At 53.3% G+C, this 24,455-nt stretch overlaps 1 protein-coding gene across 1 annotated transcript in view; it reads right to left on the reverse strand.

Annotated features, from left to right (window-relative positions):
- The window catches only part of IGSF21 (immunoglobin superfamily member 21), a 246,211-nt gene extending 242,126 nt beyond the window's left edge, over positions 1 to 4,085 (reverse strand). The window contains exon 1 of the mRNA XM_066265155.1: positions 3,644 to 4,085. Coding sequence (XP_066121252.1) covers positions 3,644 to 3,713 — 70 coding nt within the window. The 5' untranslated portion in view covers positions 3,714 to 4,085. The remainder of the gene's footprint in view (positions 1 to 3,643) is intronic.
- Between the last annotated feature and the right edge of the window lie 20,370 nt (positions 4,086 to 24,455).

Raw genomic sequence — 24,455 nt, forward strand, 5'->3', positions numbered from 1 at the left:
AAATCTTAAACTCTGACCTTTACTTTCCTAATCTGTGAAAAGTGGAGCTTCAACCCATCGCACAGTCTGCATGAGGACTGTCAGGCCACCAGCACGTGCTGGACACATCGTGGCTGACCCATATAATCATGGCTGTTGACAAAAATGAAAACCCAGCTACGGTATAAGAAAGGAGCAATCTTAGATGGTTAGAGACGTGTGTGAGGAAGGATTGTTAGATGCAGGGTCTCATCATTGCATGGACCAGGCAGCTCTCCTTTTGTGCCTATCATCTTGCCTAAGGTGTTAGGATTGGGGGGTAGGGGGTGATAATCAGTTTTTACTCTAAGAAGGTTCTCCTGCTTAAAAAAAAAATTAGAAGTTTCAGAACCACTGAAGAAAGTGATCTGGTAGGTTGCTTCCAGCTCTAACAGTCTCTGCTCTAAAAAAGGAAAACTTGGTTCAGTGTCTCAAGAAAAACTCCAGTTTTCTTGAGAAAACTGGGGTGGGAAGGGAGTGGAGTTGATACCTGGGGGTGTGGCCAATCTAGGGAGCAGAGCAGCTGGCACAGGGCAGGCCCCTTAACACTGCAGAGCTGAACCCCACCCAGAACCCCACCCCCCACACCCCAACCCCGCCTTGGGGTGGGGGATGGGGAGGGAGGATAAATCACACCAGTGGGAGAGCTCACAGCCTGCACCCCTCCCCCCAAGTCTCCGTGAAGTCTCAGTGTTGTTGCTGCCCTGGCCCAGCCCAGCCCAGCCGGCCATCCCCGTCCAGCCTACCTGCTGACATGTGGTGGTGAAGAGAGAACTGTCAGGGCCTCTGCTGGGGCCTTTGGCTCTATCTAACTGGGCCTGACCACCCAAGACTCTGCTTACAATTTCCCAGGCTGAATGAGGCAAGTCCAAGAACCATTCTCTTGCCCCCCCCCCCACACACACACCTGGCCACTTCACAGGACTTGCTTCCCAGAAGTGCCCCATTTAGGTGCTCCTGGGTGATCTGGGAGCCCTGAAAAATGTGGGTTTCTCCTCTGGAGTCAGATATTGGGGAAGGGGAGCCAGGCATAGGAACTTCCTGCCCAGCCAGACCTGTGTGCAGCGGACTCCTTTCTCTTCCCAACGCAAATACCCACCTCTCCAAAGTCGATTGAACCTCTTTGCTTTGTAACCAAAACAGGCAGAACAGGACAGGACGCAATGGCCATGCCCCTACCTAGTAGTGACCGCCATCATCCCCCACTGGGCAGGCATGTTTTGGAATGTTTGCTCTAGGTCCTACACTCCCTGCCCTCCGAGGCAGCTCCTGGCAGGTGGAGCGGCATTGCCACCTGCCAGGTGTAAAACTCTTGGTCACATCCAGGAAGGGCGCCCTCCTCCGGCAAGGGGGCCTCTCACATCTCTCCCGGACCTTTCTTGTATCCCCGCCCCTCGTCCGCAATTACTTGGGTGAGGGAAGGAGGGACCCCACCCTCATGCACTCCTGTCTACTCCACAGGAGAAGAGACTGCTCCCGGGAGGACCAGGACACCTGCCCGCGCCCCAGGCTCGGAAAGTTTCGGGTTTGCGATCGGTCCGCGCTCTTCCTTCACCCTGAGCAGCGGAGCTCAGAGACCACGCCGGTTCCCCAGCCCAGATGCGCTCACCCTCGGCGTCCTGGCTCCCCGCCTCCCTCAGTCTGCAGAGGCGGGCGAGGAGGCTCCAGCACGCCGGGTCAGCTTTTTCCGCAGCGTGGTAGCCCGAAAACCGCTGCTCGCGGATTCCGGGGAGATTTTTTGTAAGGTGGGGTCCTGATGGAGCGGGTTTCACACCAAAGCCTTTCCCACCACTGGCCGCCATCCCCTCTCCTGCCGCGTTCCTCTGTTCTGAGCACTGGGGGGAGGAGAGGGGCTGGCGGGGGGAAGGGATGCTCCACTCCTGCCCCCAAGTCCTAATCCCTGCAACGTCCAGGTGAGGGCTCCAGTGCCTTTAGACAAAGCCCTGTGCCTTCCCGGTAGCACCGGAACCGGGACAACTCTCCCCCCCCCCCTACATTATAACCTTTCCTTCTAGAGGCATCTGAGAAAGGGACCCCTCACCCCAACGTTTGGGGGAGATTTTGATTCGCTTTGAAAAGTCTCATGTTCCAGGGATAGGGCGACAAAGTACAGGACTTGCGTTTCTTCTGGGTTACACTAACCTCTCCCCCCTTTCTGCTAGCAGGACCACCATTCAGGCTCAAATTCTGCAGCTCCTCTTATTCGCAGACCCAGCACTCTCCAAGGACCCCGGAGTGGAAGGGACTGGGGTTATTTTAGGGGGTACCCCTTCCTGGCAGGCACTCTCAGAGCCTGGCTAGACACCACCCATTAGGAAAAAGCGTCAGGCAGAGGACACAGAGTAGATCCTCTCCCACTTCCATCACCCAGTTGGGCTAGGGGCTGAGACCCTACTGGTCACAATGGCTACTTTTGGCATCCTGTGTCCCTTTCTCCCTCCATGGCAGAAGCAGGCTGTGACTCCAGAGGGACTGGTTCTGGCCACTGAGGTTTGACACTAGGCTTAGGGAAAATCGAGGACGCAGACCCTCTAGTCTCCTCGTTCCGGCTCTTTGCTGGTCCCGCCTCCCTCCCGTTGGGGCTTGTAGCCAATACGTGGGCCCACTGAGCGAAAGGTGCTGGAGTCAAAGGGTTTGACTCGCGCAGCATTTAAGACCCACCAGCCGGTGGCGCCGGCGGGGAGGCACCAAGGTGGCCACGAACCCAGGACCCCGGAGCTGCGGAGCCACTGATCGCTGGCTCTGAGGACCCCTCTCGGTTTCATCTTCCTTCCAGCTGGTTCAAACTAGCTGGGACCAAGTCCATGCGGGACACACACACACCACACTGCTCACACCTCCTCAGCCCCCGCCTCCGGTCCACGATCCATACCTACCTCCCCCCATTGGAACCATACGCCCCATCGCACCGCACACACTCCCATCCCACGAAGCAACACAACCCCACGCGCCGCACCTCTACACGACTGCCCAAGTGTCACATTCTCACCTGCTATGCATGCACACTCCCTCCCCCTCGCCACAGAAATACAGTCATTTGCTGTCACACAGCCCTCAAGAGACCCGCACACATGGGACACGCGTGAAACGCCACACCTCACACATTCACCCACCCTTTAACACGTTCACACATACAGTGACACAGGCTCCCACACTTCACATCCTCACAGAGAAGCTGGCACCCGCTCACACCCCCAAACACTCTTGCTCACACTCTCACACCACCTTCTCCGTGTAACTGACACAGACGCTCAAACACTCCTCCAGACACTCTCTCACTCACACACCATCACACACACTCACATCGCTAAATACACTCTCGCACCCTCTTCACACACAGCTCCTTCCCGGACACTCTCACACGTAGACGCAACAAAGACACACGCTTGTACACACACACACACACACACACACACACACACGCACCCTGGCACAGACCCAGAGTTCTCTATCCAGAGGAACGTCCTCCTTCTCCTTAAGCCGACCGGCTCCACAGACCCCCACACCAAGACCGGTGCTCGGACCCGGAGCCTTTCCGGAGCGACCCCGGCCTGCGCCCCTCCCCAGCGGCCCGCCCCCGCGCGCGTCCCCCGCCAGGCTTCCCGCCGGGCGCCCGCGCACTCACCGCGCGCGAGGTCCAGGATCGCGGCGAGCAGCAGGCAGACGAAGCCGTGGAGGCTCGGGGCGGCTCGCATGGTGCCCGGGAGCTGGCGGCGGCGGCGGGGCGGCGGCGGTGGCGGAGGCAGCGGCGGCGGCAGATCCCCTCGCCATGGACTCAGGCGCGCTCCTGCCTCCGGCCGCCGGCCGAGACACTGGCGGACAGCGCGGGGCGCCGCGGGGGCGCCCCCATGCTGCCGCGGCCCGGCCGCCGGGGTGCCCGGCTCCACTCGGCTCGGACTCAGCGAGGCGCCGCGACCCTCGCTCTGGGCGTCCTCCGGGCGCGTCGCGGCTGTTGGCTCCTGGCTCTTGGCTCTTGGACTGCGAGCGGCACCCACTACGGCCGGGAGTAGGATCCGCGGCGGCGCTGGAGTTTGGAGCCAAATCGCTTTCTCTGCCTCGCGCTTGCCTCTCCCGGAGGCGCGAGCGCCCCCCTCCCGGTTCCCTCCCTCCGTCCCTCCCCCTCTCCCCGCCCCCCGCCCTCCCTGCCCTCCCCTTGCCGCGCTCTCCTCTGTATTATACAGACTTTTCTTTAATCCTTTCTGGGCTGTTCGGTTCTCGTCCGCTAAGCCGATTTATTGCAGGGAGAAGGAGAGCTCCCCCCTCCTCCCGGTACCCCTCCTCTTCCTCTCTGTCTCTCATTCCCTCTCCTATCCTCAGGTTCTCCCCCCCCCCCCCAATTACAACTCACTTGCAGCCCTTAGCTTCGTAACCATCTCCCAGCTGACCGAGCTCCCCTGCCCTCCAGAAGTTCCATCTGACCCCTCTCCACCGAATCCCATCCCTGGGATCCCTCCACACACACTACTACCCCCCAGCCCCACCCCAGGCTGAGGAGGGAGGCAGCCTCCTAGCCTCCAGGAGAGGGAGACCAGCCGCGGTAGAGAAGAGCAGGCAGGGTGTGGCCCAGGTCTTGCCCTATTAATGCCCTTAGTAGGAAAGATTAGGGACATCAGTGCTCTGAAACTTCCCAAATTAGGGATGTCCTCCCCCGGGGAACCAGGAAAATGGGATGTGTTTTGTCCTCTCTTACAAGAAAAGCCACATTCTTGGACCCAGCCAAGAATGGGAAAACTGAGACCACGTTTTCACATTTTTGGCAGGCATGACAGCCCCGCCCCCAACCCCCACCCCAGGCCTGAGGAGTGGGGTTTGGGATTTATATCTTAGCATTATCCCCCTACCAACACACACACACACACACACACACACACACACACACACACACACACCTTTGAACCTCAAGCCAGCTGTGGGTCTTGAGGTCCCCTAGGAGGTGAGGGGTACTCTAGCACTTGGGGTGGGCTGGGGATGAGGTTAGATGGGGAATTTTCGAGCATGACTGTCATGCCCGGCAGGGACCCAGGAGATGGCAAGCTGAGGCACAGAAAGGCCAGCACAGCCAGGGACAGGACCGGGCTCAAAATGCAGATCTCTGGCTCTTGACCCAGTGTTCTTTCTCTAGCATTCCAGGAGAATCCCCAGCGCCCCTAGCTCTGTCAGGTTGCTGCATAAGACTTTTGCACTATTTACGTAGACCGCCAATGGGCACTCAGCCAGCTCCACTTCCAGCAGCCCTCCGAGGGGGAGTCAGGAGTATGATGGGCCGGGGTGGTTGCTGAGCTGTCTCTTGGGGAGCCTTGTGTAGAGGTGCTCCGTGGCAGGGACCTGCTGCCTCCACCTGCCCTCTCCACACCTCACCACAGGCATCCCGGGGCAACCCTCCCGCAGTTCCGCTCCCCACCCCACCCCAATCCACCCTGGAGAAGAAGCGATTTGCATTTCTGAAGATCTGAAAGCAAACGTTCACCTGACAGGCTTTAGAATGATCCTCTCAGTAAAATAATAATAATGATCGTAATAAACCCTTATAAATAGGTGTTTGATTACAGTTTGTCCCTACGTGGGTATTTTTTTTTTTTTTTTTTGAATCAGACTAATTGGCTGCTGGGCTGATTGGGCTGGTTATGGCTTGAACACCGAAGTCTTAGACCTTTTCTTTTCCCTTTGGCTGGCTGTTCTTTGCTCCCTCTCATCCCCACCGCCCTCACCACCACCACCAGGGCTCTCCTTCTGCATGTTTCTGAGGGTCAGCTTGAGGTCACCTCACCTTCACACCCTCTTTGGGGGCTGCTCCAGCCATGCCATGGGGCATAGCCCCTGACTGCTTCCTCCCTGACCCTCCCTAACCCCAGCTCTGGCCCAGGAAAAAGGCAACAGAACCCAAATCCATCCCAGGTGCCAAGTTATCTGTGGAAGGGTTTTCCTGACTGGGGAACAGGGTCAAGCCGGGAGGATCCTCTGTCAGCAGGTCAGTCTGAGTTCGCAGGACAATGCCAGGCATCATGATGGAGACATTCCTGCTCTGTAGGCCCTGCTGCAAATCCGAGCGCACCCAGGCGGGTGGAAGGCAACAGTCATCAGGTAACGCCTGAGTAGGTGAGGTTTCCTGTCGGTACTCACTGCAGCCCGGCCATTAGAGGGGAGCCAGGGGTCAGGTGGGATTCCGGCTCCCCTCCCACCCACGGGTCACTACCAGATGGTGAAAATTTTCCAGGGAGAAGCAGGAAGGGGCTACAGATTCACCTCCGTTATGCCAGCTTTGAATGTCATCTAGTAAGAAGCTAACAGGAAGGAAAGGAGGCCTGATAGCCGAGGAAGGGTTGCTTCCCAGGGCCAAGGATTAGACCCGTAGGGGGATGGTACTGGCGGAAACCTCACTTAACCTTCCTTCAGCCTCAAAACTTCCAAATTCCTCTGTCTCTTGTAGTTTTACCCCACATTATAATTATTAGTCTTCCTCGCCAGTTCCTGGCTCATAGTAGGCCATTAATAAATACTTGTTGGATGGATGGATGAATGGGTGAATGGATGGAAGCAGGGCACTTGGTCATAAACATTCCTCAGCTCTTAGCATGAGACTGCCATTTGGCAGGTGTTAGCAGGCATCCTGTGGCAGAACCTTTTCACGGAACTAACATCCCCCCGGATTGCGTGTTCAGGGAGAGGACGTCCTGCCCAGGTGCACAGTTGGTTTCCTAAAAAAAGCTTAGCTGCAACGTGCATGTTTATACCATATGGTAATTGTTCGTAGTAATACTGCCACCTTCGCACACCCTCTCCCTCGGGGGAGCCCACTCATCCAGCTCCTGTTTTGTAAAACATAGCATCAGAGTCTTTTCTTTTGCCCCAGAGAAAGGCATATTTGAAGCACCAAGAGGCACGGTTAGAAGAGAACACAGGTTGATTTAGCCAAAAGAAAAGTCACCCAGGGCAGCCATAGGCTTTTAATTTGCTTAACATCCCTTGGCTCCTGTCTCCTAATGGATGGGCCACCAGCGGCCTGGTCTCCACTTTGCAGTCCTGGCACTCAGATCCATAAGTCAGGGCGGGGTGTGACTCCTCTTTGTGCATTGGCTGAGCAGGTGCCCAGGGGCCAAAATCAGACTGTCCGTCCTCAGCCTCCCTCTATCCATAGTGCTGAGCTAGGCTCCCCCAACAGAGGGCGCTACAGCACAAAGCAATTTTCTCTTCTCCTGACCCTAGGAAACACCCCCAGAGGTCAAAGGGGACCTCTGAGACCTCAGTTTGCTTGTTTTCCAAGAGAGGGGAGAAATACAGTTTATTATTATTTTCTACAGCCTGGTTTCCAAAGTGAGGGGTTCTCAAGGTTGGGGAAAAGACACCTTGTGAATTTTGATAATGTCGCTAACAGCAGTAAGCATTTGTGAAAATGCTTCAGGTGCTCATGGAATCTTCACGATACCATATGAGGTCAGTGCTATCATTATTCTTATCTTACAGGTGGGGAAACTGAGGCACAGAGAGGCTAAGCAACTTGCCCAGCACAACACAGTAAATAGAACCAGATTTGTGCCCAGGAAGAGTCCAGAGCCAGAGCCCTTCAATGCTCTTCCAGGCAAAGATACACACACACACACAGAGGCATACCTGCCGTGGAAGCCAGTACTTTGATGAGAAATGAGGTAAAAACAAACAAACAAACAAACAAAAAACCTTTCATAAGCTCATCGCAGTCCACTTCTCTCAACTCATAAGAGCTCTGTGCAGGAGCTTTATTTATGCCCAATTTACAGATAGGTAAAGTGAGCCTCAGAGAAACGGATAGAATTGTGCACAGTGGCTAAGGTGGAGGAATGCTGGGTTCTGGGCCTGCCCCAGAGATCCACAGGGGTATTCTCCTTTTCTCCCCACCTCACCCCCCCCCACCACATACACACTCACTCACGCAATCTGCTGGTTCCTTCCCACCTTGCCCCTGCCTCTCTGTGCTGGGACTTAAACATCCACCAGACCACATCCCAGACAGGACCAAGTCTCTTACTGTTGGTTTACATTAAACACAACTGAAAGCCTTAACACCAGTGACCCAAATCGATATAAAGTCAGTTGCTTAGAATTAAGTCCAAACCATGTCCTTAGTGGACCTCAGTCCCATCTGGACTCTCAGCTCCAGCTCTAGCTCACCGTCCCGCAGAAGGACCCCGGTGGGTTTCCCGTGGGAATCTGCACCTGTGTATGGCTGAATGGGCCACGGCATCGCAGACCCAGAGAAGGGAGCAGGACCATGTGAAGGCATCAGGGTCAGGAAGTTAAGCCCTGGGGACCAGCTTGGCAGAGAGAAGAAAGTCGACACTGAAGACCAACACTTCACAAACTGGGTCCCACCAACCATTTGCTTTGCAAGTTTGTAATAAATGTTCCTTGAAAGGGTTCCATGGCTAAATACCTTTGGGAAATGCTGCATATTAGGCCATTTCCCCACTTCTTGGAGATTTATAGTTCGCATGAGCATATTAAAGGCTTTGAGAAATTCTGCAGAGTTCTCAGTGTTGTTTAGGTGGAACCCAAATTTGTTTGGCCTTAGAACCCTCTGTGCGTAAATACCTATTAACATCTCTCGATCACAGGATGGGATCTGCCTCTCCCACCCTAGACAAGTCTGATCCTCCTGGGTTACCATAGGAATAGTAGTGGTAGTAGTAATTATAGTATTGACAGCAACAACAACCACTGCCGATTGATGACATTTATTGAGTGTTCACTATGTACCAGGCTTTGTTCTAAATGCTTTGCTCATACTAATTCCTTGAATTCTCTGCATAACCCTCTGAGACAGATTCTGTGTTTAAACCTCCCCCCCCAATAAACAAAGAAACTGAGGCACACAGAGGCAAAGCCCCTTGCTTAAGGTCACTTTGCTTTCATTTATTTCTGAGACCATAAGCAACACGAGGATAAGGACCACAGCTGATTCATCTCTGTGTTATCTGTGCCTGGCAGGTGGTAGGTGCTCAAGAAAGTGCTGGATGGATGGATGGATGGATGGATGGATGGATGGATGGACAGGTGGATGGATGGACAGGTGGATGGATGGATAGGTGGGTGGAAGGAAGGAAAGAAGAAAGATGGATTGATGAAAGTATAATTGGATGGGTGGATGGATGAATGGACAGAAGAATGTGAGAGTTATTAGGTGGATACATGGTTGAATGGATGGGTGAATGGTGAGTGGGTAGAAGAACAGATGGCAAGATGAAAAGAAGGGTGGGATGGTGAATGCATGGGTGATGGGTGAGTGTGTTAGACGGATTAGAGAGAGGCTGATGGTGGATGACACATGGATGGAGGACTGAGTGGGAGAATCAAGGTTAGAAAACATCTGCAAGATTTGTACCTTTTCCTGTGTCATTAAATTTGGTAAGTATAAGAGGCCTGGACTAACAGGTGTTAGTCATACTTAGAAGGTGCCAACAGAGGTAGTCAAGTGCAGTGCCTAAAAGCACGGGCTTTAAGGTTGGCTTGCTTAGACTCAAGTCTCACCTTTGACACTCCAGAAAATGACTGTTGGATGGAAGATGAAAGGAAGCAAGGAAGGGAAGAGGAATGAAGAAAGGAAAGAAGGAAGGAAGGAAGGAAGGAAGGAAGGAAGGAAGGAAGGAAGGAAGGAAGGAAGGGAGGGAGGAAGGAAGGAAGGAAAGGAAGGAAAGGAAGGAAGGGGGGAAGAAACACTTGCTAAAATAACTTGAGAAAACTACATGAGGACAGGGGGTCCTAGTGTTATGACACAGTTTCTTTCCTATGACAGTGACATAACCCGAATTTTGGTTTAAGTCGAACACACCCTAGCCTAAGTCACTTACCTATCCTAATATAGCTGTAAAATCATAATCTAGAACATAACACAACTAAGCCACAGAAAAAGGAAAAGGACATAAATATACTGCACTGTACACTGTACTGTACTAACAGAAAAAAATGACAAAAAATGAGTGTAAAAAAATTCCTTACCTTTATTCCTGTGGTTGGCTTGCACACTGGAAGGAGCATTGCAGGGTGGGAGAGAGTGACCTATTGGGAGGAGGAAGCTGGAGAGGCAGGAGAACCTGCAGAAGGTGCTGGAGACACTGGGTCAGGTGAGTCAGGATTGTCTAAGGAACAGGCAGGAGACGCTGGAGATGATTCCACCTGTACCCAGGTGTTTCATTCGGGAAGCAACTGATGTAGAGGGCACAGGGTCTGTGGCAGGCCTCTCTACCTTCTTAAAGAATTGTTCCAGGCTAGTCTGGAAGGTTGATGACTTCTTCCCTTCCAAAATCTGCCTACATCATTGCCAGGCATCCATAACAGCTCTGTAGACCTTACTGAATCTATCATCGCTGGGGTCCTCAGCCTGAGGTTTTGCCAACCCATCCTCTACCATAGAAAACCTTCTGCCAAACCCTTCAACCCATCCTCTACCATAGAAAAACCTTCTGCCAAACCCTTGGTAGGAAATCTCTTGGGTTTTGGAGTTTCTATCTTTTCCTCTTCAATCAGCTGCTTCTCCAGCTGAATGAGGTCCTCAGCAGACAGCTCCTCCCCATGTGACGCCAGTAGCTCTGTGACATCCATCGTGATGGTTTTCCTCTTCTAGAAGCCCTACCATCTGAAGATTCTGACTTTCATTTAGGAGCCATGATAAGGGCCAAAAGGTCACCAAACAAAGCAACACAAATGGAACACTTGTGCTTTGAACAGTCCAAAATGGCGTAGCTGAGCGCACTGGGGGACGCCAACTCCCTCCCTCGCAGCCGAGTTACTGCGTCTTCTTCTGCCATTGCACAACCAAACTAGTTTGTCCACGTAGCACTAACAGTATACACTGAAACACCCACATCTCAACTTTTTAAGTTTTTATGGGAGTGAGTGTTGTAAACTTGATATGTTGTATGTCGAGACTGTCGTAACCCAAGGACCCCCTGTATTTAATCTCTCTGCACTTCAATTTCCTCATCTATAGACTGGGGAAAGGGTAAAAGTGCCATCCTCACCAAGTGCTTGCACTGATGAAATAAGGCAATGCTTTAAATGACGTACACACTCAATAAATATTAGCTATAACAAATATTACCCACCGAGGCAGCCACGCCATGGTATAACTTCCCCACGTTGTGGTTTCATCCTTTCATCCTTCCTTCCTTCCTGCACTCTGCGGTGACGGTGATGACGAGGGGTAGATGAAGACTCCAGGGTCGCAAATTCAAGGGACTCAGCCGCTGGTTGCTGTCACCAGGAGCCAATGAAAGAAGCCAATGCACATGGGACCTGAAATTCCCTTATCCTCTACGGCGTTCTACAGCTTTAGTCAGTCTGTTCCTGGATGTTGACTCTTGTCTACAGGATTGTCAAGTCAGACAATCTCGGCTCTTCTGAGGGTCACCCTTAGAGCCTCCCCTTTTCTCCTTCCTTTGCCAAACTGCAGTACCACCCGTAGACAACAGGTGGAGCCATCTAATATGTGATTTGTTCCTTTTTTTTTTTTTCTTTCTTTTTTACAGCCTCTCAAATTTGCGGGCCTATATTATGTAGATAGAATCTGCTTCCTCTTTCATTAATTTGTTACGCTTTAGTGGATTCACAAGGAAGTGTGCTGTCACAGAACGTGTATCGTGAAGCCCCCCAAGTAAGTCACAATTGTGTGATGGGTCCATAATACTATAGATGAGGGAAGTGAGGCTGAGAGCAAAATTGTCAGCTCCCCGTGTCCTCGCTATTTGAAGTGCATATAGTCCGCACTTCACTACACAGTGAATTAATATTCTCTTCAGTCGATTCAATCTTGTGTCTTGTCTCCCCGTGTCATAATAAGCTCTGGAAGGTCCTGGCCCATGTCACTCTGCCCCTTTCACCTCCAACGCCACCCTGCTCAGACCTGGGTCTCCTGGCTCCAGAGAGGCCAGGAAGCAAAGAAGGAAGGTCCAGCTTGCTAGACCAGTTGTCCAGCTCGGAGTATAAAGGAACGGGTCCCTAATGGGCTCTCATTCATTGCGAAAGCCATCAGATGAAACCTGACCATTTCCTCCTCGCTCCACCAGCCTGCTTTCTGTTTTGAGTTTCTAGGTCCTGAAATATGTGAGAAAATCCCCGTTTGATTTATAGTACAGGGAACCAATTTCATTTCTCTGGGCTTCAGAGTTTCCATTTGTAAGAGGCAAAAGCCTGGGCTAGATCCCCAAGGCCCCTGACAGATGGCGTCACCTGGGCCTGAATCTACCATGAATCTCCCTCCCCCCCTCCTCTTTGTCTCTCCTTTCCTGGGCCTCTTGAGGAAGCAGACGCCCCGTACCTGGCACTGAGCTAGGACTTGGGAGACTGGTTTTCTGGGGAAAGTGAGACCGGGAGGCTGCGATGAGCCAGCGCCTAAGATTTCGAGGAGGACTTTTGGGGGCAGCGCCTGTGTGCAAAACCTTAGAAGCCCGCAGCTGAGGTTTCCATCCAGGGAGCAAGCAGCAGGTGGTCCAGGAAGGCTGGGACCAGGCGGTGGGTAGGGGGGACACAGCTCTGCGGTGAGCAGTGAGCGGGGTTCTTTGTGAACCACGGAAGGCAACGGATGCGGAGGGAGGGCAAAACAGCAAGGAAAACTACTCTAAAAACCTGCAGTGAGCAAAATGACCTGGACATGCCTGCCCATCTTGACATTCTGTGACTCTTGACATTAGATCTCTCTGAGTTGGCCAGTCCCTTCCCAGCCCCCAGAGGGAACTTCATCATCATCGGAGCCTTTACATCTCTGTGGATGTGTCCTTCTCCTTCCTCCCCCTTCTCCCCAACTATTGATCAGTGGAAACAAGCCCGCTAACCCCTTAACTGTGAGCCGGTCACCTGATGCCATCTGCCCTCCCTGCCTTCCTGCTTCCGCTCTCTTCTGCCCAAGCCCCGTCTTCTGTCCTGCTTCCCATTTACCCTCTGGAGAGGGTGACCCTGTGAAGAGGCAGCCTGTGGATCAGGGAGATATTTGCCTGGAAACTGAAGGATATTCAGAGGCACCAAAGGAGAGTCCCTCAAGCCTCCAAGTTATCCATCCCTTTAAAGCAGGGGTCTCAAACTCAACTCAGCATGTGGGCCGTAGAGCAAGATCACAGCCGGCGGGCCGCACTAGGTCTACAAAAGGCAACTGTTACGCAACACTTTTCTCACTGCAGTTGAAAACAAAAAAAAATCAGTACAACAAGCACAATCGTACATGCAGTTTACTCAGTGTCACAAAACAACCAGAAACTAGTTCGCATCACAACTGCTGTTAACTAAGCTAATATCTAGCTAGGATGCTAGAGAAATGAAAAATACAAGTAGGCCCCTAGGCTTACTTAATTTTATCCAAAATATTTTGAACTTCGTGAATTAGTCTGCGGGCCGCACAAAATTGTTCGGCAGGCCGCATGCAGCCCGCGGGCCGCAAGTTTGAGACCCCTGATTTAAAGGGACCCTGGTGGACCATGGGAAAGACACAAGCGTTGTTAACACTTTGCAAGATTCCAAGGGAAGGCGCCCAGGCATGGAGGGCATGACAGCCCTAAGAGGCACAGGTGCAAGGGCTCCAAACCCTAATGGCCCCTAAATAAATGGTCCTAATGGATCTCCACCTCCACTAAGGGCTTTAAGGCTATATACATGTTTATTGACCTCCTCTGCACAATTCCTTGAAACTTACCTACCTGCAAATAAGGCACAACCACGCCAATCCACACCCCAGCCCATTAAGCTCTCTTCTAGGCCTTTATACATACATGCTATTCCCCCTGCCTGAAACACCCATCCCCCTCTAACCTCCCTTCTCCTCACTCTCACCTCCTGTACCCAACGCCAAGCATCCCTTCAGGCGCACCCTTCGGGCTGGTCAGCTCCTGCTCACGCCCTCGGGCTCACCTTGAGCTGTCACTAGTCCAGGAAGTGTGTGTTAGATGCTTTTCCCTGTGCTTGCCCAGGGAATTAAGAGTAAAGCAGTAAGGTGGGCAAAGCACTGTGGGAAGGGGGGAAGGAGGGATCCAGAAGTCTGAATCTAGAGCAGGCTCCAAATCAGCCATTGGAGCAGAGTCCAGGTACCACTGGAAGGCTTGAATGGCCAGAGAAGATGCTCAGCGTCTCCAGAATGATACCTTTCTCACCAGGGCTGCCTTAGATGAACCCCCAGCCGAGGTGCTCATCCTGGTCCTTGGTCCAGGTTATGTGAGATCACTGGGACCTCCTGACACTTTCCTTCCAAAGACAGAGCAGTACATGGTCGACATTGGGTTTAGGAGAACAGAGGGATGGAATCCCTACCACCTGCCGGCCGGCTCTCAGGGGGTGAGGTCCAGGGGTGCATGTCAGGTGGTATATGTTGAGAGCTCCACTCTCCCCTCCAGACAGACAGAACCGTCCCCTCTGGCAGGACCAGCACTGGATTTCAGGGAGGCTCCAGGGCAGCCTGGGTACAGGGGGACCAGTTGCCTTCCCGGCTTCCTCGCCCACGTCCAACACTTCCTTGTCAAGAGAATTAAATTCCACCTCCTTCCAGCTGCCCCCGTGCAATGTCACAGGGACAGGAGCCTCTCCCTGGGAGCCGTCCCTTGCCGCTGTTCGATAAGCCCCGTATTTCACACCCCGAGCGGCTGCCTTTCAGCGGTGGCTGAAGTGGTTTTATTTTTATCGTGCACGCAGGCATATAAATATGTACGAGGAGCTCAGAGGCACTTTAGGGTCTCTCTGGAAGGCAGGCTCGGTGTGAGTGTGAGCGAGCATGGCAATTAGTTCAACCAGGGCGCCGCTCCACTGGGTCCAAAGGTTGCCACCCCGCCAGCACCGCTGGGTTCGTTCCCCTTTGAACAGTGTCTGCCCCTGGAGGCTCCCGAGAACAGGGCGGTGCCTTGGCAAACTTTCTGGAACTAAATTTAAAAAAAAAAAAAAAAAAAAAGGAGAAGGAAAAAAAAGATCTGGGTTCTCACCTTCACTCTGCCACTTGCCTGCTGTGTGACCTTGGAGAAGATGCTTGTCGTCTCTGGGTCTCGGCACCTGTATCTATCAAATGGAGTTAACCGTGCCTCCCCTGTCGGCCTCCCAGGTCCCTTTTAAAGAACAAATCTGATGAAGAATTTGAAATGGGCTCTGAGACCTGTAATAGACAACCGTAAGAGGCTTATCATTATTCCTCCCCAGCCGTCCATTTGGAGCAGGTTAGGGAAAGTACAGGCCGTACCTGGTAATCCCGACAATGGATGCTACAGGTGTGCCGGGCTCCCTCGCCTGTCGTGGAGAGGAGGTATTGATTGACCTCCTGCTACAGGGCTGGGTGCTTTACATACATTAACGCATTGGAACACGACACGAATGCTTCGGGGAGCTGTGATTCCTGTTCATTGACGAGGAGGCCGACGTTCAGCAAGGCGAAGGGATGTGGGAGTGGTGGAAGCCAGCTCTGAGTGCAGGTGAGCGCTAATCTGGCCTCTGGCGGATGTAGGGACAGCAGTCTCCGGGTTGCCTGGCTGCCGCGGGGGATGGTCTGCGAACTCAGGGCCAGCGTGTGTGTGGTCCTGTGGAGTGGCCATCCAAGCAGCCCCGTGGTCATGCTGGCTGAAGGAAGAGCACATGGTCCTAGCGCTAGAGGAACCCCGTGAGGCTGCGGCCCCCTCTGTCTGACACCCGGGTTCTTCTCTGATCACGCACGGGCTGAAGCGGAGAGAAGACGGTTTCCATCTGCCAGGCCCCAGAGTCACACAGAGGCGAACCCAAGACGTTGGTGGGGATGGGCGCAGGTAGAGGATGGACTGTAGAGCAAGGACAGCTCTCCGACAGCCAAGGTCGGAGGGTCCAAGGATGCCGAGTTCTGGCCTCACATCTCTCGAGCTCACATCCCAGCATGTGACGATCGGGAAGGGAAGCCGGTTGCTCTCTTCCCAGGGACTGACTGAGTCATCCTGAGGTTGCGGGTCCAGGGCTCTGGTGCCTGCTGCCTCCCTTTCCCCAAGGGGCTCTCCCCGCCCCAGGGCCCTGCGTAGGGGACTCAGCAGCTAATGAGGAAATGCCCCCTGACTCCTGTGAGGACAAGGGCCAAGTTTAAGGGCCCAGACACCAGGCTGGATTGGACAAGGAAGTTGCCCAGGACCACGCATCAGTGCGCCACAGGGGTGGACGCACAGCAGAGTGGGGAACACAGAGGCCTCTGGGGTGGGCGGTGGTCCACAGGACCAGGTGGGCCTCGGCAGGGAGAACTATAGGGATGTGGTAACAACCAAGCCCGCTTGACTGACAGGAAAAACCATCTGGATTTGTGAATGAAGAATTAAGTGAGATTGTCAGAGGGTGGCCCGTGTGGAATGGAGCAGGGCTCAGAATCTGGAGAAGCAGGTTGGTGGTTGTTGGATCAGAAACTTGTTCTTTTCAGCTTGATTTTTCATTCTTTATTTCCTTTCTAATGTGTTTCTGTTTCCAGGAAAGCTTGAAGCACCAGCCTTAGTCAGCTGTGTTAAGGTGCGCCCACAGGAAAGGAGTGACACCCACACTCGGGCTCCTGAGAGGGCTGGCCAGTCTGGAGAGAGAAGGGGTAAAGCCTGGAGGACTCTCGGGAGGAGGGGGCTTTGAGGCCAAGGTCAGATCCCACAGGGCCATTCTGCCCAGGTATTACTTCTCAGGAGATAGTCTCTGCTTGACCTCTCTTTCTCTCTCTTTTAATTTAATTGTGATAAAGCAAACCTGACATAAAATTTACTGTCTTAACCATTTTCACATGTGTGGTGCAGAAACACTAAGTACATTCACATTGTTGTGCCACCCACCTCCAGACGTTTCTCATCTCGCAAGAGGGAACTCCACACTCATTAAACAACTTCTCACTCTCCCGGCCCTAGCTTGCGGCAACCGCGCCACCCACTTTCTGCCTCTGAATTTCACTGCTGTAAGTAACCCCTAGAAGTGGAATCACACAGTAGTTGTCCGTTGGGGACTGCCTTATTTCACTCAGCATAATGTCCTCAAGGTTCATCCATTTTGTAGAATGTGTCACAATTTTCTTTCTTTCTGAAGCAGAATAGAATATTTCATTGTACTGACAAACCACGTTTTATTTTAACTCATTCATCCTTCGATGGGCACTTGGAGTTGCTTCCTCCTTCTGGCTATTGTGAATAGTGCTGCGAAGAACACCGGCGTACAGATACCTCTGTGAGGCTTCGCTTTCAGTTCTTTCGGATATTTACCCAGAAGTGGGATTGCTAGGTCACCTGTCGTTCCTCCTCTAAGGAAGGAGGAGGCCCCGTGGGACCATCTGCGAGGCTCCGCGGATACCTATGCAGGTGCTGAGCCTGGTCGGAGAGGCTGGGAGGCAGGGAAGTTCCTTACCGGTTGCAGCGGGTCACGGTGGATTTCACCGCTCTCCGCCTGCATGGGTCCTGGGTCTCATGGCCTCACACTAGGTGGGAAGTGGAACTTAGAAGAACAACACCTGGACAATTGGAAGCTACAGGAAAAGGGACCCAGGTGTCCATGGCAACAGCTAACAACTGCTAGAAGGCGGGAGATGTTAACAGGGTGACTGGAACACACACAACATCACCAGGCAGGTGTTGCTGACCAAATGGACGATGGCAGTTCCAAAATTCTAGAAAGCGAGTTTCACAGGGGCATGAGATGTGGCTCTCTTGTCCACAGGATGGAAGTTCAGGGAGTGAATGAATGAAGCAGTGAGCATAAACGTTGTATCAAATTGCTGTTTTCTATGAAGGAAGAATGTCATAGAGAAGAAAGATCAAGGGCATTTAACAAACCCTCCGTGCAAAGTAAGTGCCTTTGGTAGGCAGGGTAAGAAAATGGAGAGGGTTTGGTCCTGTCCGGATTGGCTCATAGAGCAAAGGGGACAGAGGAAGACAAGTTCACTACCAAGTGTACTGTGGGAGAATTAAGCACATGGGGAAATGCAAGTCACCAGGAAACCCGGAAAGGGCCTTGCGGTCCATTCTGCAGCTACTGTGGGTCGAGCACTTTCTTATCATGCATTCCACACACCAACTCATAGCAGGACGGTTCTCATGGCTCAAGTTCGAACACGGAGGGGTTACTTGCTCAAGGTCACACCCGAGCAAAGGGCAGAACAGGGACATGGATCCAGGTCTTGCTCCAAATCCCAAGTTCTTCCCCCTTTACCAAGAGCAGTGACCAGGGCTGACTTCCTGGGGGAGGTGACCTGAGCTAAGATGAGTACGCACATCCACTTCCAGAGGAGAAAAAGGCTTCCTAGGCAGAAGGGAATGTACCAGCTTAAGCATGGAGATAGAAGAGGTCAGGGAATGTTCAGGAAAACGGCAAATACGCCAGTGGCACCGAGCATGGAGCATGTGTAAGGGGATGTTAGGAAACGACGGGCTGGGCTTAGCTCTGGACCTGAGCCCATTGTCCCTGACACTGTTGGGCGGTCGGGGCTGCTGAGACGAGAGGGACATGCTCGATCCATCGGCAGCTGTGTACAGATGGTCTGGAGGAGGTGACCCTGCAGGCGGAGACGGAGGTGGGGCGGCGGCTGCAATCAGCGGGAAAGGGGGATTGTTTCTGTCCCATTGCGTGCTGGCACCGGGGGATAGAGCTGTCAAAAACCAGGCACCTGCCTGGCCCACGTGGACCTGACTGTCGTGGGCAAGACAGCCACCAAAGAAGGTAGCCACTAAACCAAAATGATGACCAGCTGTAAGCCGTACCAAGACATCTATAAACAAGGTGATGTGGACAGTAACCATGAGAGCAGAGTGCAATCAGGAAAGGCTTCCCTGAAGAGGTGGCAAAGACTCTGGAGAAGAAGGATCAGAAGGAACCTCAGAAGGAACCGGCATTGCAGAGAGCAGAGGGGAGAACAGAGAAAAGCCTCGAAGGAGGAAGAGCTTGGGGTGTCCCAGGCACTGGCAGACAGAGCCCAGGGTGAGTTTTAGAAAATGAGCTTTGAGAAGCAGCAGGGGGCCAGAGGTTTATTATTATTTTTCCCTCAGAGCGACAGGAAACCATCAGAGGGCTCTAAGCAGGAGAAGCATGTGAGCTGGCTTGTGTTTGGGAATGCACTCCCTGCACTCTCTGGCTGCTGTGGAAGAAATGGAGATGGGGGTCCAGAGGAGAGATGCCACCAGTCAAGAGGCGACGGGCTGGAGAAAGAGATGAAGGTGGCCTGGGCCAGGGTGGTGGCCACAAAAATGGCCAGCAAGGGACCCGTAGAGGCTCACAGGCTTTGATTGCAGCAGGGAGGGGCCCGGAGTGAAAAGTATCATCTGGAGACACACTCTGTTTCAAAGGCAGGTGACAGCCAGGATAAAACACTGACCCCACCAGCGAATCCAATTTTCACACATCTCCTCTGGATGAAGTTTGCCTTCCCCCGGAATGGGAGGTCAGAGCCGAACACCGCAATGCAACCACGGGCGTCTCTGCGTGGGGAGAGGCTCTTCAGAGGGAATTATTCCAGGCTCTGGGCTGTAAAATCTTGTCTGCGTGCTCAGAGAAAACGGTGGGGGGGGGGGGAGGCCCCTTCCTATCCAGCCCCTGCTCCTCAGGGGTCCCTGTCTGCTATACTGGACGGGTGTCAGGCAGGCATCTTCTAGGTGCTGGGGGTGCCTCAGTAAAGGAGAGGACAACGCCCCTCTCTCCCAGCCCCTTCCCATAGGCAGCTCCCAGTCTAGGTGTGGGAGGCAATTTCTGACAGGGCCACAGTGAATGACTGCATCCTGTGTGACCTCGCCCTGACTGTGGGCTGGACCTAGGGACTGGCTTGTAGTGAACAGAACAGGCAAAAGTGAGGGGACGTCACTTCCAAGATTAGGTAACAAAAGACTGTGACTTCTGTAGTGCTGGCACTCTTTGCTGGCCCCTCCCCTGCCCACTTCAGTGAAGCCAGCTGCCATATTGGGAGCTGCTTTATGAAGGCTCACAGGGTGAGGCCCTGAGTGAGGGTGACAGCGGACGGCAGCTCATGGGAGGCTGAGGTCTCAGTCCACCAGCCCACGAGGAAAACAGAACCTTCCAGCCACTGCAGGGGTGAGCTTGAGAGGTCCTGGGCTCCACTTGTGGCCTATTTTGATATGACTGGAGCCTTGGCCAATTGCATCCTGGGAGACACCCTGAGCCAGAGGACCCGGCTAAGCCACACCTGGCATCCTGACCCCCCCAAGTCTTTTCAGACAGTAAATGCTGTTGTTTTAAGCTACTAAGTTTCGGGGTATTATTTATGCTGCAGTTGATGACTGGTGCATTAGTGAATTACTTATGAAACACTCAATGTGGGCTTTACATGCCCACGTTTTATGGTGTAGGTGCCACTGTTACCCCCATTTTATAGATATGGAAACTGAGGCTCTACGAGGCTAAGTAACTTACAGCCACATAGCCAAGAAGGGGCGGAGAAAGGATTCAAACAGAAGCACTTGGTTCCCGCATCTGTGACTCACTGACGAGGGCGTCACGACCTCTTCCCCGGAGAGTGCCCAGTTCGACGGAGGAAACACACCTACATGGTGGGCGCTGCCATCAAGTTGGGAAGATGGCTCTTCCACCTTGCTCTGCACCCAGCTTTAAGTCAGCCAACACCCCCTGCCCCCACGTCCTCCAACCTGAAGGACCTTCCAGAACTGTCTAACCTCATCCTGTCTCTGGCGGGGCTTCCTAGTCTTTGGGTTGCTTCCTCCTTGAAACTGGGTCACTCTCATTGTTTCCTGACTCAGCCCCATGTTCGTCACTGGACCTAATTCCTCAGGCTTCTGCAAGCCTGCAGGTCCTGGGCACCCACTCTGTGCCAGGCCTCTGTGACACGTGTCATCCTAGGGAATTATTAAGCCACTCATCTACGGATGGGGACTCTGAAGCCCAGAGATGTGAACTGCCAGTGCACGTGGTCAGTAGTCAAGACCGGTCTGACCCGCTGGGCGGGGCTGCCTTCCCGATCCTGGGATATAAAATTGTCCTAGATGTCATAACCCCCAAAACTGCAGGTCTCTCCCCATCCCTGTGACCAGGGAGGGGCCACGTGACTGGTGTGCCCTCTGGAGTGTGCCATGCCTGGAAGATGCATGGGGTCTCTCTGGTTTCCCCACGAGGGTGTTTGTTCCTTAAGCACAGCCCAGGGTGCCAGCATCTAATGGGCATCTAATACAGCTTTGTTGACTAGAAGAGAAAGTTGGCTTACAAAGCCAGAGGGTATGTTCCCCTGTTTGCCCAATGTATGTCTCCCACTGCTTAGTAAGGTCCATTCCCTTTGGAGAAATTAATGCTTCTGTAATATGTCATTCTATGGGACTGTCACCTCAGCCCTACCTTCCACTCCCCACGGGGCAGGCAGGAAACCCAGCTCCCTCTTTAGAACAGGAATCTTGGGCAGAAGAACAAACAGCCCAGAGAAGGAAAAATGCCACAAGAGCCCTGCCCCTGCTCTGGCTCCCCGGTCCCCTGACCCAGCCTGGCCACCCAGCCTGGCTTCGACAGCCCTTAGGAACTGCCCAGCTGGCCTCTGCCTTTCTTACCAGGGCGTTGGGTCCACAGCCAGAGGTTTTCACACCCCGCACAGGGTGAGGTGGAGCTTGTGTGGGCACTGGGCTCAAGGGAGGGATACTCTCTGTGCCCCAGCCTGACTTCCAGGGTCCAGTCCGGGGGAAGGAGAAACCAGAGCCCAGGGCTGCCCCCACCTCTTGTGAGATCACCACCTATACCCAGACCCCCTGGAAATCTCAACTTTCTCTCCATATCTTCCCTGACCTTTTTTCTCCCCAAAGAAGTCTGTGTACTAATTAACTAAGAAATAACACAGCAGCGCTATGATTCCTCATTAGCTCAGGAGAGAGTCCCCGCTACATGACTGATAGGCATCTACAAGAAAATTAACTCCAGTGCAAGGACTCCCTAATCAAGATGAATGCCGGGGAGGGGAGGGAGGCAGGTGGGAGACCTCCGCAGGTCTCCAGGGGTCACCTGTACCATGTGAGGGCGCTCAGGAATGACAGTGGGGTGGGGGGAGGAAAGGCCACAGGGCTAGTCTCAGAGTTCAAGGCTCCATTCTGTCCCCTTTGGCAAAAGAGCCCACTAAGTGAATCAGGATACACAGCCTACTGTGTGCTAGGAGACGGGACACTGAACTGAGAAAGTCAATCTCCTTGCCCTTGTGACATTGATGATCTAATTAAGCCGATAATGACAGTGTAGGGTGGTCAGTGAGCTGATGCAAGGAATGGCCAGTGCTTACTGAGCACCTACTATGTGCTTGGCGTCCTCTCCAGTGCTTAATGTGTATTCACGCCTTTAATCCTGGCCACACTGCTATCGTTGGCCCTGATTTACAGGTCCGCACCTGTGAACTGAGGCGGGGATAAATGAAGCACATGGGTGAAGGTCACAGAGTTAACGAGCCAGAGCGAGGGTGTGAACTGCAGGGGAACAACACTGGGGCCCAACCCAGTAGGGACTGCCCTATAGCATGTCAAAAGGTGCACTGTGGTGGCAAGGGGGTGGGTGGAGTTACGGGGCGTGAGGAGAACCCAAGAGGTGGCCCAGACCAGAGCCAGGGTTTCCACCACAGGCCAGCCTTGGTGGGCGGTCCTGACCGGCTAACAGAATCTCACCCAGTGGAGACTTTGTTGATTGATTTAGTGACTTATTCATTTACCCATCCCCCAAATAAGTGCCAGACCCCATCGGGAACAAACACAGTGCAGAGCAAACACTGACATGGCGTCCCCGTGCACACAGAGAGAGGCTCCCCGTGCACACAGAGCTGTAGGCCTGATCACTCTACCCCAGGGACGGGCCGGCTGTTCCCAGGCTCTTCCCTGCATTTCGTTCTCCACCCTCCAGGTTCCCGGCTGTTTCACGCGCTCGGCCAAGGCGAGACCCCTGAGAGCTGGAGCATTTGTTCCTTCCACATCCCACAAACCGTTTAACACGTCCTTAACTCCCCACAACAAGAAAGTGACATTCCTATGGCCCGGGGATGGTTCTCCATTAACCTTCTTAAAGAGGTTTTGGCTTTTTGTTTTTTTCTCTTCCCAAAGGTGCTAATATCCACCCAGCTTGGAAGGACAGATTAAGTACAATGCTTCACTCCAGTAACTGTGCCACCCTCCAGTGCGCCGCAGCCGTGGAGCTGGAGGACAGGGCCGGAGGTCTCAGGGGAGGGACTCGGATGCAATGTGACTCAGACACCGCCTTTTCTCCCACGTTCACTGCATTATTAAGATGTGACTCCCGGGATAATTGGCTGAGTGACTCCCATTAATGGTAATAGGGCTACGATCCGTTGTCCCCATCCCCTCTCACCGTTCTCCCGGTGTGGCCACCCCACCAGGGTTTCCGTGGCTGATCCGCCTCGTGTTCCTCCAAGCCACCACTTCTGACTTCTCTACCCCTTTCTAATGGGGCATCATCTAAATATCCAGGAGGGAGAGCTGTGGTCTTTGGGGGACCTAGGGAGGCCGAGAGAACAGTGGAGAGGGAGGTTTGGTAGGCTGCTTCTAAAATGGTTCCCTGTGGTCCCCATTTCCTGCCTTCAAATCCTCGTGCGGGCCCCTCCCCTTGAGTGTGAGCTGGACTTAGTCACCTCTAATCAGTAGAATTGGCAGAAGTAATAGAAGGATGTCACTTCTGAGATCAGATTATAAAGGCTGCGGTTTCTGTGGTTTCTTTCTGGCCGGTGCCCTCTCTGGTCCCTCTTTTTTTTCTTTTTTTAAAAAATTTTTCCAAAGTTAGAAGCAGGGAGGCAGTTAGACTCCCACATGCACCCAACCGGGATCCACCTGGCATGCCCACCAGGGGGTGATGCTCTGCCCATCTGGGGTGTTGCTCTGCCCCAACCAGAGCCACTCTAGCACCTGAGGCAGAGGCCATGGAGCCATCCTCAGCGCCCGGGCCAACTTTGCTCCAATGGAGCCTCGGCTGCGGGAAGGGAAGAGAGAGACAGAGAGGAAGGAGAGGGGGAGGGGTGGAGAAGCAGATGGGCGCTTCTCCTGTGTGCCCTGGCTGGGAATCAAACCTGGGACTTCCACATGCCGAGCCAACACTCTACCATTAAGCCAACCAGCCAGGGCCTCTGGTCCCTCTTTTACTTGCTCTGATGAAGCCACCTGCTGCATTGTGAGCTGCCCCATGAAGAGGTCCACACGGTAAGGAACTGAATGAAAACCCTGACAACAGCTCAGCCCCAGACACCACAAGGAACTAAACAACCCAGATGCTACAAGGAACTGAATCCTGCCAACAGCCACTAGCATGAGCTTATGGCTCAGTTCCGTCCCCAGCTGAGCCTTAAGATGACACCACAGCCCCAGCTGAGCCAGGGGGTCCAGCTAGCCTTACCTGGATTCCTGACCCACAGAAATTGGGTTGTGTTAAGCCTCTAAGTTTCAGGGTAATTTGTTACATAGCAGTAGATAACTCGAATAGGAAATGAACAGTAAAAAGAGCGATACCTGTAACAGAAGATATTCCATAGGAGCCCAAACTTTAAAGAA

This window comes from Saccopteryx bilineata, chromosome 3 (assembly GCF_036850765.1).
Source record: "Saccopteryx bilineata isolate mSacBil1 chromosome 3, mSacBil1_pri_phased_curated, whole genome shotgun sequence".
Taxonomy (NCBI): domain Eukaryota; kingdom Metazoa; phylum Chordata; class Mammalia; order Chiroptera; family Emballonuridae; genus Saccopteryx; species Saccopteryx bilineata.